The sequence below is a fragment of the Bos mutus genome, chromosome 19 (assembly GCF_027580195.1).
Source record: "Bos mutus isolate GX-2022 chromosome 19, NWIPB_WYAK_1.1, whole genome shotgun sequence".
NCBI classification, from domain to species: Eukaryota; Metazoa; Chordata; class Mammalia; order Artiodactyla; family Bovidae; genus Bos; species Bos mutus.
In genome coordinates, this window is record NC_091635.1 from 35,008,089 (window position 1) to 35,024,254 (window position 16,166).

General features: G+C 41.1%; 2 protein-coding genes across 4 annotated transcripts in view; one reads left to right on the forward strand and one right to left on the reverse strand.

Annotated features, from left to right (window-relative positions):
* Positions 1-1,637: 1,637 nt before the first annotated feature.
* DDX5 (DEAD-box helicase 5) lies at positions 1,638-8,043 on the reverse strand. Its single transcript, XM_005887758.3, has 13 exons — positions 7,842-8,043; positions 6,491-6,656; positions 6,209-6,305; positions 5,995-6,128; positions 5,811-5,876; positions 5,432-5,573; positions 5,191-5,351; positions 4,909-5,081; positions 4,468-4,578; positions 4,163-4,224; positions 4,011-4,070; positions 2,534-2,758; positions 1,638-2,344 (listed from the first exon to the last, which is right to left on the reverse strand). The coding sequence occupies exons 1-13, from the start codon at positions 7,883-7,885 to the stop codon at positions 1,941-1,943; spliced, it is 1,845 nt and encodes a 614-aa protein (XP_005887820.1). The 5' UTR covers positions 7,886-8,043; the 3' UTR covers positions 1,638-1,940.
* A 606-nt stretch (positions 8,044-8,649) lies between these two features.
* Positions 8,650-16,166, forward strand: part of CEP95 (centrosomal protein 95) — a 43,381-nt gene continuing 35,864 nt past the window's right edge. Inside the window, exons 1-4 of one of the 3 annotated variants that reach the window (XM_070390099.1) lie at positions 8,650-8,941; positions 10,778-10,906; positions 12,440-12,547; positions 15,013-15,123. In XM_070390099.1, coding sequence (XP_070246200.1) covers positions 8,683-8,941; positions 10,778-10,906; positions 12,440-12,547; positions 15,013-15,123 — 607 coding nt within the window. In that variant the 5' untranslated portion in view covers positions 8,650-8,682. The remainder of the gene's footprint in view (positions 8,942-10,777; positions 10,907-12,439; positions 12,548-15,012; positions 15,124-16,166) is intronic. The other 2 variants (XM_070390098.1, XM_005887760.3) reach the window with 2 other exon arrangements.

Genomic DNA, 16,166 nt, shown 5'->3' on the forward strand with positions numbered 1-16,166 from the left:
CCCTGATAGTGGTACAGCCCAGATTAAAGAAAACGGTTTATTTCAAAATGCATTATAGTTCTACTTCAGACTTTCCCGTAAGTGGCTAAGACGACTAATCCAGGTGGAAGAACAAATCACTATATTCTACTAGAATACCAGGAAAAGGCAGTTTATGAAGAGGACAGTCTAGCAACTGAGTTAAGAGAACACAAGAACAGTGAAAATTCATCACGTGTGACAGGTTCAGAAAATTGTTCCATACAAGAACATGTAAGTCTGTTAAAAAGTCAGTAGATCAGTATATATGAAAAGCAATTGTATTAACAGTGAGGCTGGGCAGTATTAACGTGTTTTCCACTCCCAGAAAACACACACGAGGCCTACAACGCAAATAAATAAAAGAGAGAATGGGGAGAAAAATCACATTTATTAAGACAACCACAGGCTGGACACAACACACATGCTAAAAAGTGGACTGTCTTAAAATTTACTTCAAATAGTTTGTTTTCCACAGCCCCACAATCATTCCAGTGTTTACAAATTAAAAGGCCCACTTTAGACATTAAACAGTAATATGTAATAAATACTTCAACCTACCCCCAAAAGCTCCTTTTAAGAGTCATAATGAATGACTAATCATGCTATTGAAAACTGTTAAATTACTAAAGGGTCCATCAGTTTTCAGTGTCAGTCCTAAAAATACCATTCCTTGTCTTGTCCCTGGAAAATTCTAGTTTGTTTTACATTTTAGAGCTAAGGCATTAACACCAATTAAAGCCTCAATAACCATAGTTTAAAATGAAGTCTCATAAAACCCTATCCTCTCCTTGCAAACATTCAAATGAAGTATTAAGGTTGGTGAGACACAGTTAAAGCTACCCACCAGATCTCTTCAGCAATAAACCCATGTTGATCCAACAAAAGGATCTGTATCACAGTCACTGTGCTTTGGGCAATGTGGCTTCCTCTAGGTTAACCCGTTAAATTTGAGGATTTCTTACATCCTATTTTACATTTTGAAGTCCTCCAGAGTTCCCTCAATTACTGGCCATTCATGACTCCTAGTTTGACTAGGTAAGAACCCCAGGAGGCCTATGAAGACTAGCCTTTCTGTATTACCCTTGGCAGGAGAACACAGGACATGAATTCAATCTTAGCTTGTGGCCAACCATCTTCAAGGGTGGAAGTCTTTCAGCCTCAGTAATAGTACAGCCCAGAGCACAAATATAATCTCTTGAAAAGTTATTTGAAGACTTTTCCCAAATTACAAATTTGCGAAAGGAACAGTCATCCATGTTCTCACTAAGCAATCTAAGTTAAGGGTGGGGCTATACACTTGTTTCCTGTTTTAGTATCTCCTTTCACCGTTCTAAGACTATTTAAACGACTCACCTGATTTGGGGAGGCACCAAAAGAAAGCCTTTGTGCAATTTAGCCTAGAACTGCTAATCAACCTAAATCAACTGCATTTTAATCCTTACAATAGGAATAGATCACTTTAAGAAGGGCCTTCTGATCTCCCCACTTCCCAAAATGAATTATAGAAGGAGCAGTCAATTTTAGTTTTATGATTAAAAAAAAAAAAAAAAAAAGACCATCTAAGCAAAGTTTTACATGACATTATATATGTAAAATAAAGTACCATTTCCACTTAATTCAGTCTTCAAATATTTTTTATTGGAAGGCCATGCATTGCCTTCATTTATTGTATTTCAAATCACTGTACATTTACTTTTGTGAAAACACTGCCTGCATTTTCTAGTACAAAAAAAACCTAAAAATTGTTTCAGGAATGTAGAGAAATATCCAACTTAAATAGCGAAAAAGTGCACCATAATTACTGCTGCACTGCAGTCATTTCTGCATTTCCCATGTTTCTTAAATAACTATCTTGTCTGATAACACACAATATAAAGAGCAATTATGAAAAACAGACATTTACATATACTTCTAAAGTCTTATTGAGAATATCCTGTTGGCATCGGATAACCAATCATAGGCGCAGCTGCAGTAGCAGGATATGCATATGCCTGTTGGTTCATACCATTGTGCATATTTGGAACGTTACTTCCATATTGCTGAGTGCTATCATAACCGTTCTGGTAAGTCCCTGTTGGATTACCAGTCCTAAAACTGGTCTGTATACCAGCAGACACAAAATTACTTCCAAAGCTCCCATTGGTGTAATTTGCAGCACTGTAAACACCATTCTGAGTTTTTGCCCCAAAATCTCTCTTAAGCAGACTAGAGTAACCGCGGTCATAATTTTCCCTGTCTCTAAATGTATTAAATCCACCCCTCTTGCCCGCAGAGTATCTGTCCCGCCGGTCATCCTTCATGCCTCCTCTACCCCTGGAACGACCTGTCAAGAAAAAAATTGCCAACCGGTTATTTCCATGGAACCAATCATTACTAACACAGAAAAGAATTTCGTAGCTCAATTTGAGAAGTATTTTCTCAACTTCTTTCTGCCCTCACCCACCAATCCCATCCAAATGGACTTGTAAATAATCATGTGACCCCACACCCACTTACCAAAGGTTGGTCTTACCTGAACCTCTGTCTTCGACCAACTGAAGCAACTTAGGATTAATTGCTTGATTAGCTTCCCGAAGCACAGAGATAAGGTCGCTCACTTGCTTTATGTTATTAGGTGTAAAGAAAGTGTATGCTGTGCCTGTTTTGGTACTGCGAGCAGTTCTTCCAATTCGATGAATATAATCCTCTGAGGAGTTAGGGTAGTCATAATTGATGACAAATTTCACATCTTCCACATCTGTAAGGTGTTGCAGTGTGGCAAAATAGCAATGTACAGGGTTTTGCACACCACAACAGCCAGACCAAAAATAAAAAGTTAGACAATTGTATTCCCAAGAAGGTATGGGCTGCAAAAAATACAGTTAAAATGGTTATCCATTCCCTGTAGGAATACCATTGAGGTTGAAGGGGGGGAAGAAAAAAAAACAAAAAGCACACGTCATCTATATACCTTATTACCCACCCAATGATGGAGCGTGTCCAAAGGACGTGTGTATTTCCTAACAGTCCCAAATTAGCAAGTCCCCTTACAGATCATCAAGTGACATCTGAATGCTTCTGCGCAGTAGGGCCACTTAAAAGTTCACAGCAACCTCCTCGTGTGCTCTCATTTTGAGGACCTTTCAACAAAAATGTACATGGTCCTTTGCGTTACACACTTATCAGAAGTTCAAAATTCTGGCCACACTGCTTGTCTTGCCAAGACCTTACAACCGCAGCTGCAAGAAAAACATACCTGTCCCCCAAAAGTTGTTTTTATGCACTGTGTCTCGTCTAGGCAAGCGCTTCCAAGAAGCCAGGATTCACTTGAGAATGTGTCTCTCTCTGGCAGGTCTCGACATGACGACTACTGTGTAGGTGAGGGAGGAACTTTCAAAGCACTGCTTTTTTTCCCACTGACTACGTGTGAGAAGTTGCTCCTGCTCTAGATCTTATGTGCCAGTACTCACCAATTTGTAAAAGGCTTTTAGTACCTTTTAAAGCTGCTCTCTCCATTTCAAACTTGAACAAAAATTTCATTGAACATTGAAGTTTGGAAATATTTCTTCGACATTTCAGCAAACTCACTGAAACTCAAAGACCCACAGATCACAGTAAACAGTTTGAAACAATGCTGTACCATGGCAGTCATGCAAAGCATGGGACAGAAGAAATACCACGGCAGTGAACTGTGAGGATAACTTCCATTTTTTTCCCCCGGAGAGAACAGTTTACGGGGCAGAGGTGGTATGTTCTGCCTTTTGAAGATTACTGGCACACTTTCAGCTTTTCACCTCTCTAATCGACTGGAAGCAGCCAGCCGATCACTAGTCCTCCATCCCCCTCGAGTCCTCCGATTGTCATGCCTAGGCCTTGCCACAAAGACTGCACCTTTATATGAAAAAAACTTAGAAAAAATGCAGAGGTTAAAGAAAGCAATAAACTTTCTTTAAAAAAATTATATGGGTATCTTCTGGGAAACCAAGCCATGAATTCGAGTTTGTACTAACCTAGCCCTCTGGAGGCCACATCAGTAGCAATCAGAATAGGAGCCTTTCCATGTTTGAATTCTGCAAAAGAAAGCACATATATAACCATCAATATGAATGGTATTCTAAGTCTTTGGGGGGTGGGAGTAGGACCCCGCACTTAAAATACTTACCATTTAGAACCCAGTCACGTTCCTGTTGACTCTTGTCACCATGGATACCCATGGCAGGCCACCTAAATTAAAGAAAAATCACATTTAAATCCTTGTAGATTTTAACCATGTGCTTTAACGGTTTTGGTCACAAACCCTTTTAACTCCATCTGAAACAAGGTACACACAGTCTTTCCTATACATGTATACTACCAGATCATTTCCATCTTTGAAACTCAGAGCTATCAACCCTGATTAAACTTTGCCCCTTCTCCTGAACTCAGCTCCAATAAATATCTGCTTTAGTGGAGGACAACCACACATACCCATCTCTCCTCATTTTTCTAGTGAGTTCATCACATCTTCTTTTGGTTTCAACAAAAACAATGGTTTTGTTCTCCTTTTCACTCATGATCTCTTCCATTAGACGAATAAGCCTTGAAAGAAAAAATATTCTCAATTTTTTAAAAAGTTCATGGTTATGAGCAGACCACCAACTTTTACTCACAGGGCTACAAGAGAACACCTGCTTAACCTTTTTAACCATTCTACCCTTTACCCTTAAACCACAAGACAATACTCTTTCTGTTAATAATTAAAAAAAAAAAAAAAAAGTGATAGCCAATTACCTGAAGGAAGCAAAACAATTTTCAGCATGACAGATTTCAAATTAGCATTTAGATTCCACCCAACTGAAAGTCACTCTTAAGATAACTTGTGCAACAGTGACTCAACTTGTAGAGTTGTTTTCAGAGTTAGTCACTTACTTTTCATCCTTTTCTACGTCATGACACACATCCACAATCTGAAGAATGTTGTGATTTGCACTCAGTTCTAGTGCACCAATGTTTATATGAATATAGTCTTTCAGGAAATCTTCAGCAAGCTGTCTTACTTCTTTTGGCCAAGTAGCACTCCACATTAGGGTTTGCCTATCAGGCTACAGATTTTTAGATTAAAAAAAAAAAAAAAAAAAAAGTCATTGTATTTCAAGAACAAATTTACAGCTTAGTTTGAAGACATGACACAACATTTAAAAGGACACTCACTCTGATCTGGTCCACAATCTTCCTTATTTGGGGTTCAAACCCCATATCAAGCATTCTATCTGCTTCATCAAGGACAAGGTAGGTGGTTCTTCTTAGATTGGTTTTCCCACATTCTAAAAAGTCTATCAGTCTTCCAGGTGTTGCAATACAGATTTCCACACCTTTAAACACACAAATGTTACCACAACATCCAGAACTTTCTGCATAATCAGTAACAAATAAAACCTTTTTGGTTACATACCTCTTTCCAAATCACGTATTTGTGGTCCCTTGGGAGCACCGCCATAAATGCAAGTAGACTTCAAGCGACATGCTCTACAGTATTCAGCAGCTACTTGCTGTACCTGTTGGGCCAGTTCCCGAGTAGGTGCCAGCACCAAGCACTAAGAAAAGAGAAAGCAGAACACCTTAAGGAGAGTCCTGAATTCTAGTTTTCAAGTGCTAATTTACTATTGCTACACGGGTAGACGATTTACACTGGCAATACCCAAAGCAGCTTTGTCCCTTCCTACACTGAAAAACATAACTCTATATATAAAACCACCACAATTTTATTCTGCTGTATATTCTACAAATCTCTATGCTTTTAACAAAGTTAAGAGAATACAATGTACACTTACAATAGGCCCATCACCTCTCTCTAGGAATGGCTGATGATTGATGTGGACAATGGCAGGCAGCAAATACTATACAAGAGAAAAGCAAAAAAATGAAGTCACATTAAAAACACTTCTGGTTTCTTTTAACTCCCAATCCATTTTCTTCAGGACCTGTTACATAACTCAAAAGTTCTCCCAAACTTACAGACAAAGTCTTCCCAGATCCAGTTTGTGCTACCCCAACCATATCCAATCCACTTAGAGCAACTGGCCATCCCTGAGCTTGAATAGCTGTGGGTTCAGTGAAGTTCTGCCTTGCAATCACGTCCATGACATTTGCTGTAATGTTAAGAATTAAACATCAATAATGCCAAGAGAAAAGGAATTTTTTTTAAAAGGTGGGGAAAACTAGCACTTACCAGGGAAGTTTGCCTCATAAAAATTCAGGACTGGCTTCGGGCAATTATGACCTCTAACTGTAATTTCCTTGCTTCTTCTGTATGTCTCTACCTCTTGCTACAAAAGAAACCATAAAAATTCAGTTTATCTCATGAGGACTCCCCCTAACTAAACACACAACCAATACACCCCTAAGTTAATAATTATCTACATTAACAGTCCTTTAAGTTTGCAAGACATTTCTAGTCAAACTTAAAAGTCACTTGAGTTACAGACTGAAGAAACCATATGAAATTACTCACTGCTGTACGCCTAGCCAAATCGGGGTGTTCTTGATAAAAATTCTTCTCAAACTTAGGCAGCTCATCAAGATTCCACTTCTTTTTAACCAGTTTCTCTCCAGGATTTCCAAACTTCTTTCCAGATAAGGGCCCTGCCCTACTACCTCCAAATCGAGGAGCACCAAACCTAAAATTAGAGAAAAAAAAAATTGCATTTTCAAACATGTACAGACTTATTTTACCATCCCTGCGCACATGCTAAAACTCAATGAAAGATTCTGGAGGTGGAAGAGCTGTTCTCAGTGACGGTCATTCTTTCAAAAGCCACAGTTAGTACCACATCTCCCTCATTTCCCGTTATAGGAAGTACACACACCATTGAAAACAAATCAACAGCCCGGGATTTACTAGGTCGGAAACTGGCTGGCCAAGCTCTAGGAGTTCAGATACAAGGACAGACAACAGCTGGTAGATACTACTCTTTCCCACGAGCAAAAGAATTAAATGCCTTAAAAAGCCAATAAAGCAGAAGCTTAACACAGATGTTACTTAGCAGCTGTCCTGAACCAAAGAGCTCTGGTTTTAATAGGTAGCGGAACAACACAGGCAGTGAGTGCAGAACACGGAGGATGGTCTCGGGGGTAGTTAGGCAAGCCAATCGAGTTGAGGGATCCCTCAAAACGGCTTCCTACCAAGATAGCAAAATTATATAACGAAAGGAAAATGAGGAGGAGGAGCTGGAGACTACCGGGGGAGGAGTCCCGGCCCGGGCGGAGTCCTTCGGGCGGCGTTCCCGCTGGGGCGGCGCTTCCCCCTTTGTCTCTCATTTCTCTCTGCGCCACATTTTCTCGACGCTGCCATTTTGAGCTCCTCCGCCGGGCGGGGTAACAAAGGCGCCGCCGCCATGTCCGCCGCCGGCATTTTGTACCCACGGCTCGGCCACATGGCCGATTCCCGCGGCGCCGGCCACCCTCCAAACATCGCCGCATTAACGGCTTCGGAGGCGGCCCCCTCGGCACCCACAGAACCCCCAGATTCCGTAAAACTCCTGTAAGCTTACATCTAATAGCGGCAACTTTGCCTCGAAGCGCCGCGCTTTCCTCCCCTAGAAAAATGTGCTCGAAATTCTCCGAACAATTGCCAAATCATCAAGGTCCCGATACCCCCTCCCAAACAAAAAGGAATCTTGAGGACCGTTAACATGAAAACTCCAGGTTTGGACAAATATCAAAATGGCGCAAGCCCTTTTCGACGGCGGAGGCCCAAGAATAGTCTATAGAAGCCGAGTTCCCCCCACCACCCCACCCCCGCAACCCTCATCGGTCTCCCATCCCCCACCCGCCGGGCCTGACAGGTCGGTTCCCACACTCACCCTCGATCCCGGCCACGGTCTCGGTCACTCGAATAACCCGACATGGCGTCAATGGTTGCGGTTGGCGGGAAGCGAAGCGGAGAGAATCGGGTGCGACGAGTCGCTGGAGGTGGCTCCGGCGACGGCAAAGCCTTGCGGGGGCGGCAGCGGCGGAGGGACGACGATGACAGAAGCCAAGGCTGCCCAACAAGAGACCGGTGGAAATGAATGAGGTGCCGGCCGCGTCCCGGCAGCCGGTTTTATAGCCTGGCCCGCCTCCTCCGCCGCAGAGAATGCTGGGAGCCGCTCTATGACCTAATCACTCCGCCCCTGCGCAGAGGTATTAACGCCTGCCGGCGTTCCGGGATCCGCCATTTTCTCGCCCCTCCCCCCTTTGCCGATTTTTCGCCCCTTTCAAGGATGGTACCCGCCCCCCCCCCCCGCCGCGGTCCTCCACTGGGATGCCTCAGCCTGCACTCTCTTGATTTCACCTTTTTCTGGTTTTTGACACTTCAGGGAGACCACTGGGCCCTTTTCCAGGTCTAGCCCAGACAGTAAAATGTCCAGCCCACGTCAACCCACTCGGTCCCCTTGAAGATGTTTACGTCTCCAAAGAGCCTTTACGCCCATTACTAGGGGCGACAGGAAGGCGGAGCCCGACATTGTCACGTGGCTGCCCCGCCCGCCGAGTGAGCGGGACGCACTACTTCCCCAGTTGGCGTCGGCGGAGGAGTACAAGACGAAATAGCTCACCGGAAGTGCCGTGCTAATGCCCCCGGGAAATTGGCCGGGGCTGTTGGGTGACCCGAACTGTCAAACCCACCCACCCCAGGACCCCTGAGCGGGATCTGGCTGGTGAAAAATGGTATCTAGAGCTCGCAAACCGCCACCTCGGCACGTGCTGCCAAAGGAAGTACTCCCCGCGGTGACCAATCAGCAGCGAGAATTCGTTTTAACGTCCCTCCCTTTTCCACCGCATCCCTTCCCGGCACTTTCGTTTGCTTCCTCTCCTGTCAGCGCTGGGTCCGCTCCGTGCGGCCTTTTCAGGACGCCGTCCCGCGCGCGCCCGGCTAGGAGTCCGGAGGCAACTTGCCTCCGCGACATGGCCGGCTCAGAGGCTGGTGAGTCTCTGCCTGGAGTCCCGTTTGTGTGTGGGCTCAAGTCCCCTTTCAGTCCAAGTCCCGAACGCCCCTCCCCATCTTGTCTTGAGGCTTCGGGTGGCTCTGGGTTGCCGGAGGGGCTCGTGAGACAATCCGGTCGTAGTTGGCGGGTTCTCTGGCTGGGGCTTAGCCCCGCTCCCTGGCGCATTCGAAGTTGTCGAGCCTGTTTTTGGGGCGGGGAGACAAGGGCCCTGCGGCGAGGCCCGCAGCACGCGAGCATGTTGGCTGTAAATGATCAGAAAGTGTCTTTCCCTAGACTGGTATTTTCTGGGGAGTGTGCCCTCTGCTCCTGCATTGCGGGGCCTGAGACTGAGTATTAGCACTCTAAAAATCTGTTGTCATCCCAAAGCAGAATAGTGGTGGATTTTCCCGCTTCAGTGCTTTCAACGGTTACCGGCTTTCTGTAGCGCATTTTTTGAAAAGCGAGTTGATTGGGTTGTCTAGGACGCTTTCATCTTTTTTTCCAAGACAGCGTTCAAACCAGTTGTCATGGTTTGGTCTGCGGTTAAGTAATGGTCACTGGGAGAGGGAGTTAAGGTGCCCTGACAGTCCCACACATACACATGTTTTTTTCTAGAGCATACTGAAGATAACGTGCACAATAAAAGAACTTGCCCCTTAATCGCCAATTATTTCAGAGAACAAGTGTTTCAGGTTTGCTAAATTACCTTTGGGTGAGAAGCCCTTGAAATAATTTGGCTAATCCCAACGGAGGGATGGTACACAGGAAACTTCGATAAGGTTAGTAATATGCTAGCTCTGAATTTGGAGAAGGCAATGGCAACCCACTCCAGTACTCTTGCCTGGAAAATCCCCATGGACGGAGGGGCCTGGAGGGCTGCAGTCCTTGGGGTCGCTAGGAGTCGGACACGACTGAGCGACTTCACTTTATTTTTTCACTTTCATACATTGGAGAAGGAAATGGCAACCCAGTCCAGTGTTCTTGCCTTGAGAATCCCAGGGTTGGGGGAGCTTGGTGGGCTGCCGTCTTTGGGGTCGCACAGAGTCGGACACGACTAAAGCGACTTAGCAGCAGCAGCAGCAGCAGCTCTGAATTTAAAGGCGTTTTTATGAATTTCCCAGGCCTCTCTTCATATACGTCAAGTATAATTAAAAATAGAACTAACAAATGCAGTAGTGTTGGTGCCATTACTCTAGTTCTTCACAGGCTAGGTTAATCACCACCTATTTGGGCAGCAGAGAAATTCCAACTTGCACAAGATAATTGGGTTAAAAACATGACTAATTCTATGGGGAATTTGAAGCAACATCCATTAATTAGTTTCTAGTAGCCTGAGATTATCATTAACAAACTGTCTTGTTTGTGACATCCTGTTTACTTGTAAATGTGTTGAAAAAACATCTACCTATGGTTAGTAAAATGAGATCAATGGTAAGCAACTTAAGATTTTAGGTTGCAGCAGTGAAAATTGAATTTGCATCATAGTTTTGACTAAATTGAAATTACAGCTTTTTGGAAGTCATCCCAAGAAATTAAATACAGCTTTTCAAAAATCATGCCCAGTCCAGTGGTTAGGGCTCCACCTTCCAGTGTAGAGGATGCAGGTTTGATCCTTGTTAAGGGATTTAAAATCCCTTATACTGTAGGGTGTAGCCCCCCCAAAATTTTTTTTAATTGAAAAAAAAACCCACCTAGCAGGGTCTTCAAATTCTCTAACAATCAGATTCCTTCTCTTCTATTGAATTTAGTGTCTGTGTTTGTGGAGGTTGTTTTTTAAAGAAATGTGTTTGACTTTTTCTAGTATTAGACTAATCTTTTCCTTCCTTTCCCAACAGAGTGGATAACTATTGCCAATAATCTTCTTTTGAAATGTCACATACACCTGAGGATTCGAGAACTAGAAGACTGTGATGCTAATGTTTTTATTGCTCTTTATCAATCCATTTTGGGAGAAAAGGTACCAGGTAAGAATACTTAAAAGCAGGAGTAATAGTGTCTCTATCTTAAGCCAGACGTTTCTAGTGCTTTTTAGTTAGATCTTTATATATAAAGTCTTGAGATTTCTCTTTTATCTTCTTTTTATCTAAATAATAGCATTCATTGCCTTAATGAATATCTTAGGAGACCCACCTATAGTAACTGCCTTGGTCATCAACTGTTTAATCATTCATAATGTTGTGTGAAAGTCACACCTTCTCTGTAAATGTACCTGCATGGGTTCTAAGAAAGTGAAAGAAAGAAAGTGAAGTCGCTCAGTCGTGTCCGACTCTTTGCAACCCCATGGACTGTAACCTACCAGGCTCCTCTGTCCATGGGATTCTCCAGGCAAGAATACTGGAGTGGGTTGCCATTTCCTTCTCCAGGGGATCTTCCCAACCCAGGGATCAAACTCTGGTCGCCCACATTGTGGGCACTGAGGCATGAGGGAAGCATGGGTTCTAAAATTGAATGGAATTTGAAGACTTGTTGAGTCTTGGTATTTAACCAGTATTATGGATAAGAATTGTTGTTTGTACCGTGTTCCTGGTTGACTATCTCAGAGTCCTTATCCATAGATTGCTCTGCTACTTCTGTATGTTTATATTGTTTATAACCATTAAGCACTAAAGCTCTGTACAATCTCTCTCCCCTCCATTGTTATGAGTCAGTGCCCTCATCACTTCCTGGAATAATGGGACACCCTCCAGCTGGTATCTTTGATACTAATCTTTTTAGAGTACAAAAGTGAAGTGAAGCCGCTCAGTCGTGTCTGACTTTTTGCAACCCCACGGACTATAGTCTACCATGGGATTTTCCATGCAAGAGTACTGGAGTGGGTTGCCATTTGGGCATGTAGTTATTGAATCAGTCTTTTAAAATACTTATTTCATCCTTCCCCAAGACACTTATCTTCCTCAATACAAGAGGAGAAATTCCAAATTTAAGTTGTCATTAAAATCTTTCTGCTCTGATCTATATTGATCTTAAAAGCCTTTATGCCAGTAATTCCCAATAGCTTGCTTTAACAGCACATATATGAATCCTCCTTTCATACCTGTTATGGGTTTTTTCCCTCTTATGGAAAGCAGCCTGGTGTTATGGGTTAAAGTCCCAACTCATGGGTTCTCTCTCTTATTAGAGTATTAGCATCTCCTTGAATTTATGGATCTATTTAGCTTTCTTTAGCATGGCACTTATTATGGAGCATGTTCATATATGTGTTGTGTGTGTGTGTGTGTGTGTGTGTGTGTGTGTGTGTTAGTCGTCCAGTTGTGTCCTACTCTTTGCCACCCCATGGAATTCTCCAGGCAAGAATATGGAGTTGGTTGCCATTTCCTTCTCCATATATATGTTGATTGACTATTCAACCAATAAAGATTCCACTTTGTGGAATTCAGGCTCTGTTTATCTGTATGTTATAGCCCACTCTGGGCAGAGCTCAGAGGCCTGGTCAGAGACAGGTAGATGAAAACTTGGATTTGCATAGGATGCAAAATTACATAGTTTTTTCTCCACAGATCTCATAGCTATTCCCAGGAATCAAGAGGACGACGCTCACAATGTGCAAGCAGCGATTGATTCGCTGGCTTTGGATTACCTACAGGTCAGCCTGTCTCACATAACAGGTTGGTATGTACTTAATCATCAGATAATTTTGCATTTTACTAAAATATTTTGTTGGATAGAACTCGGCCTTGTTTTACCAAATGAGTAAGGTTGTGAAATAGACCAAACAGCAAGACTGAACCAAGACAATTCACTGGTATAGTTAAGACAACATCCTTTAAAGCTTTTCCAGGAGAGTTGTACATTGAGTTTGGGATAGGTCTCAGAATCCTAGCTGGTAATTTGAATTGTGTTTTGTTGTTGTTATTACTTTATAGCTACCATTCTGTTTGTTTGTAGTAACTAAAAATTAGAAACACCTGAGTGTCCATTAATAGGGACAGGTTAAATAAATTACTATAGTTCCTTATAGGGAACTACTCTGCAGCTATAAAAGATAATTGATAATGCTCTATATATCAATACAATGTTCCATATTCATGAAATGATCTCTAATATATATTGTATGAGAAAAATATGTAGTTATAATGTTGATTTGCAGAATATGCTATTATTTGTAAAAACAAATTCAGAAGTTATATGCAGTTGATTGAATGCAGAAGGACTCTCTAGAAGTACATGTAAGAAACTTAATTCTGATTGCCTCCGATGAGATAAACTGGACAAGGGTGGGAAGAGATTTTTCATTTTATACCTTTTGTACTTTTTAAATTTTGAACCATATGAATGTATTACCTGTTCGGAATAAATAAAACTGTAAATTGTTTTTCAGCCTTTTTCCAAAACAGTATCCATACTTATATTCAAAAGCCAAACATAACAAATTCATTTGTAAATCTCTGTTTTGGTAGATAGAAAATGAGGGTTATTTCAGTAAATTATTTCAAGCTAATGAACAGAGGAAATTTTGGAGTCTTAAAACTATACCTGAATCACTAAGAGAAAGTGTATACTGTTTCATTCTTTGACAATCATTAAGAGAGATACATCTTAGTCAGGATGGGACATTTATATCTTATTTTGGTAGTAATAAGAGCAAAATTTTACAGAAATACTGTCTTTAAGTTTTTTAGTGTAGTTCAAGGTGAGTAAATGTGGTAAATTAGTTTGGGGAAGATTCATTTTGAGGGATAATGCTGGGACTTCCCTGTTCTTTGGAAATGGCTTTCTCTGCCAATTGGGCAATTTTTGGTATTTGTATTTACTGTACAAACATACCATATACCAAGATTGTGTCTGCTTATAGAACTTCTGGTATGTGGAGTTGCCTCTAACAACTCATACCCACCCCACAGAAAGTTGCAAAACTGCTTACCTCCTCCAGTAGACTGCAAAGCAGCTTTTTACTGTTTAAAGCAGTTTCTCCTACACGCTGAAGCACTGCATTCTGGCGGGCAGTCTTGTTGCTGGGTTGGCACAGTACGCTCCCCATCCTGGAAACCACAAGTCTTGGATATGTCCTTGGGGTATGCTTGTGTATCTTTGTTAAGCCGGAAAACATAGGACTTACAACAAAACAAAACATAGGGCTTAAGATATCTGTTCAGTTGTTTTAAACGGGAAAAAAACTATTAAACATTGACTGTCTTTACTGGAGTGTTATAAAACATCAAATTCCTGGGTTAGTTTTTTGGATTTTTTTCCTGCATCATGACTAAGGTTATGAATGACTGGATTATCTCAAATATCAAATTTCCACTCCTCCTCTCCCATACTTGTTTGAATTCATGCCAAATCTAATCTCCCAAAGGACAGCCCAAGTGTGTCAGGAGTTTTAAGTTCCATCCACACCTCAGGTTGCTCAGAGTCCATTTTAGGTGACATTAAACACGTCAAGTTTTCATGCTTTTGCAGCCCGTTTCTCGTCAGCATTTCAACTGAACATTTATTTAAAATCTGTTTGAGCCAGGTACTGTGCTGGAGACTTTTAAACAGTTTAAATGTTAGTTTCTAGGTATTACGTTGGTATAATGGAAGGTAAGGCTGGAGAGTTGGGGGTAAGGTGAGATTAAAAGGAGTTTTATATGCAGGGGACCGGCTCAGTTTTTAATTAAAAAATTGTATAACGTGTAGTAAGTGAATAGGAGTTAACAAATTTTAAAAATTAGGAATTCCTGATGAAGGTATCTTAAGTTTGTTTTTGTTTTATATTCTCTACTGCTATTGTCTTCAGAACGAGGCATACCACCATCATTCCATATTCACCAGCCTAATAAAATTCAGCTTAGTTGTTTTATACTTTAGTATAAATCTTATAGGATGAAGTTCACTTAATTTGCTTCTTCATAAATAAAGGACTATGCCAATGAATTATCACCCATAATATTCAGGACTACATTTTTCAAATATAATCAAGTATCAGGAAATTGATATTTTTGATATTTACACTGTCATTTTTTCTTTTGGGTTAATTTATAATCCTGTGTCCTGAACAATATTTTTATACTGGTATATCCATTTCAAAATCATGAGGCTTTCAATTTCTTGGTTAATTTTTTTTAATAGCTCTGTATTCTGTGTTCAGGAGAAAATATAGTGAAAGGAGATAAAGAATCTATTAAGAATCTTCTAGAAATATTTGATGGGTTGCTGGAGTATCTTACAGAACACATCAGTGAAACATCTCACGAGAAAAGTAAGTTTAAGAATAAAATTTGGCTTGATTTATATTCTGTTATCTCCCTTTTTATCTTTTATCTTTTTGCCTATTTTTCTCCTTAGGAATTAGAATCACTAATACACTGTATCTGATGAATTTAATTGTAAATTAAGTTTCAGTTCTCACTGTTGAAGTGGTTGAAACTCATCTAATCATCACATCCTTTGTCAACTTGGGTATTGCTTATAAATTACTTTAAAGCTAATATAGGAAGCTAAATCTAGTTAAAATTGCTTATTGTCCTATTATTACATGAAATTCCTTACTCAGTAATTCCCATGTCAGAACTGCCATTTTTGCACAAATTTGGATATTGCCAAGGCATCAACAGAAAGAGTTGGTATGTTTCTGTTTTCAGCTTACACCTAGGTTTGTGACAGCTTGAGTATTTTTTATTTTACTCTTCAAATAATTCAGTTCCCCAAATTGTAACAGTTTGTTGTGTGAAATTTTGATTTTATATTTTTTTATTGCTGTATTATTAATATTTTCCAAAAGTATTCTGGTTATATTTAAACTGTATCACTAGTGTTTAGGAGTTATTCATAATCTTTGACTCCATAAATCCCATTTCTAGGGATTTATCCTGAAGAAATAGTACAGAAGAAAGTTAAGGACTTCCTTGGTAGTTAAGTGGCTAAGACTCTGTACTCCCAATACAGGGGCCTGGGTTTGATCCCTGGTCAGGGAATTAGATCCCACAGGCTGCACTGAAGATTGAAAATCCCAGGTTCCACAACTAAGACCTAATGCAGCCAGATAATATGAAATAAATTAAAAAAAAAAAAAAGTGCTTAGAGGTTTTCATGCACTGTTACTTACCACTGAAAAAAAAAAAAAAGGACCTATATGTCTTACCAATTTGATCAATAAATAATACAAAAGTGCATACAGGTTTCTCCTACCTCCTGAGAAACCTGTATGCAGGTCAAGAAGCAACAGTTAGAACTAGACATGGAACAATGGACTGGTTCCAGATTGGGAAAGGAGTGCATCAGGCTGTATATTGTCACCCTGCT